General features: G+C 44.6%; 1 protein-coding gene across 3 annotated transcripts in view; it reads left to right on the forward strand.

Annotated features, from left to right (window-relative positions):
• lgals3b (lectin, galactoside binding soluble 3b) overlaps positions 1–877 on the forward strand; it is a 20,820-nt gene that overhangs the window by 522 nt on the left and 19,421 nt on the right. For 2 of the 3 annotated variants that reach the window (XM_048599788.1, XM_020516024.2), the window contains exon 2: positions 254–280. In XM_048599788.1, coding sequence (XP_048455745.1) covers positions 278–280 — 3 coding nt within the window. In that variant the 5' untranslated portion in view covers positions 254–277. Of the gene's footprint in view, positions 1–92; positions 168–253; positions 281–877 lie in introns of those variants that run through there. The other variant, XM_048599789.1, reaches the window with a different exon arrangement.

An 877-nucleotide genomic window follows, 5' to 3' on the forward strand; every position in this document is an offset into this window, starting at 1 on the left:
GGGGTTTTTTGGGGGGGAGGAGGGTGGAAGAGTGGCGATCATTCGGGTATTGGGGTCTCTGGTGGGGAAACTGGCGAAACTTTCGGAGACTGAGCAGCGCTGCGTCTCGATTAGCCGCAACTCGGGCTTTCTGCAATTTCCATGCAGATCGAAACCTGTTTGTCCAGGTTTTGCTGCTGTTTCGCGGTGGGCGTTTCTTCACTTACTCCTTTCTCAGTCGCCATTTGCTAAACCCATCCTTTTTCCGTTTCAGAAACGTTTCTCCTTCAACAGAATCATGGTAAGAAATGTTAGAATTTTGTTGTGTAAGTTGCATTGCACCGATATGTACGTCTTTTAAGCATTTGGTGAATGAGCCCTGGTGTACAGCACTGCCTTCACCACGGACTTTATGCCGGGGGTGGGGCGGTAGCTTCTATATTTGAAAGTATTTTTATTAGCACTGTTCATAACGTCAGTATGTCCGAAACTATACGACGTCGAATTGAGTTATTTCAGAGTGCTGTCACTGTTATGATTATAGGACTGAAGATTTCACATTGACAAATTGTCGAGTGAAGTTTGGCATTTAATGGGAATGCCGCAAAAACAATATATCTTAATTACTAGAGACGTGAAATTAAAAAAAAAAGTAGAAAATGCTGGCAACACTCAGACAGCATCTGTGAGGAAAACAGACAAGTTAGTTCATGTTTTAAAGCCTGGGATTGATGTTAGAACAGTTTTGTAATTTGTTTCTGAGATAGTAGGAACTGCAGGTGCTGGAGAATCTGAGACAACAAGGTGCAGAGCTGGATGAACACAGCAGGCCCAGCAGCATCAGAGGAGCAGGAAGGCTGACGTTTCGGGCCTAGACCCTTCATCAGATGAAGGGTCT

Source organism: Rhincodon typus, chromosome 8 (genome assembly GCF_021869965.1).
Source record: "Rhincodon typus isolate 14 chromosome 8, sRhiTyp1.1, whole genome shotgun sequence".
NCBI classification, from domain to species: Eukaryota; Metazoa; Chordata; class Chondrichthyes; order Orectolobiformes; family Rhincodontidae; genus Rhincodon; species Rhincodon typus.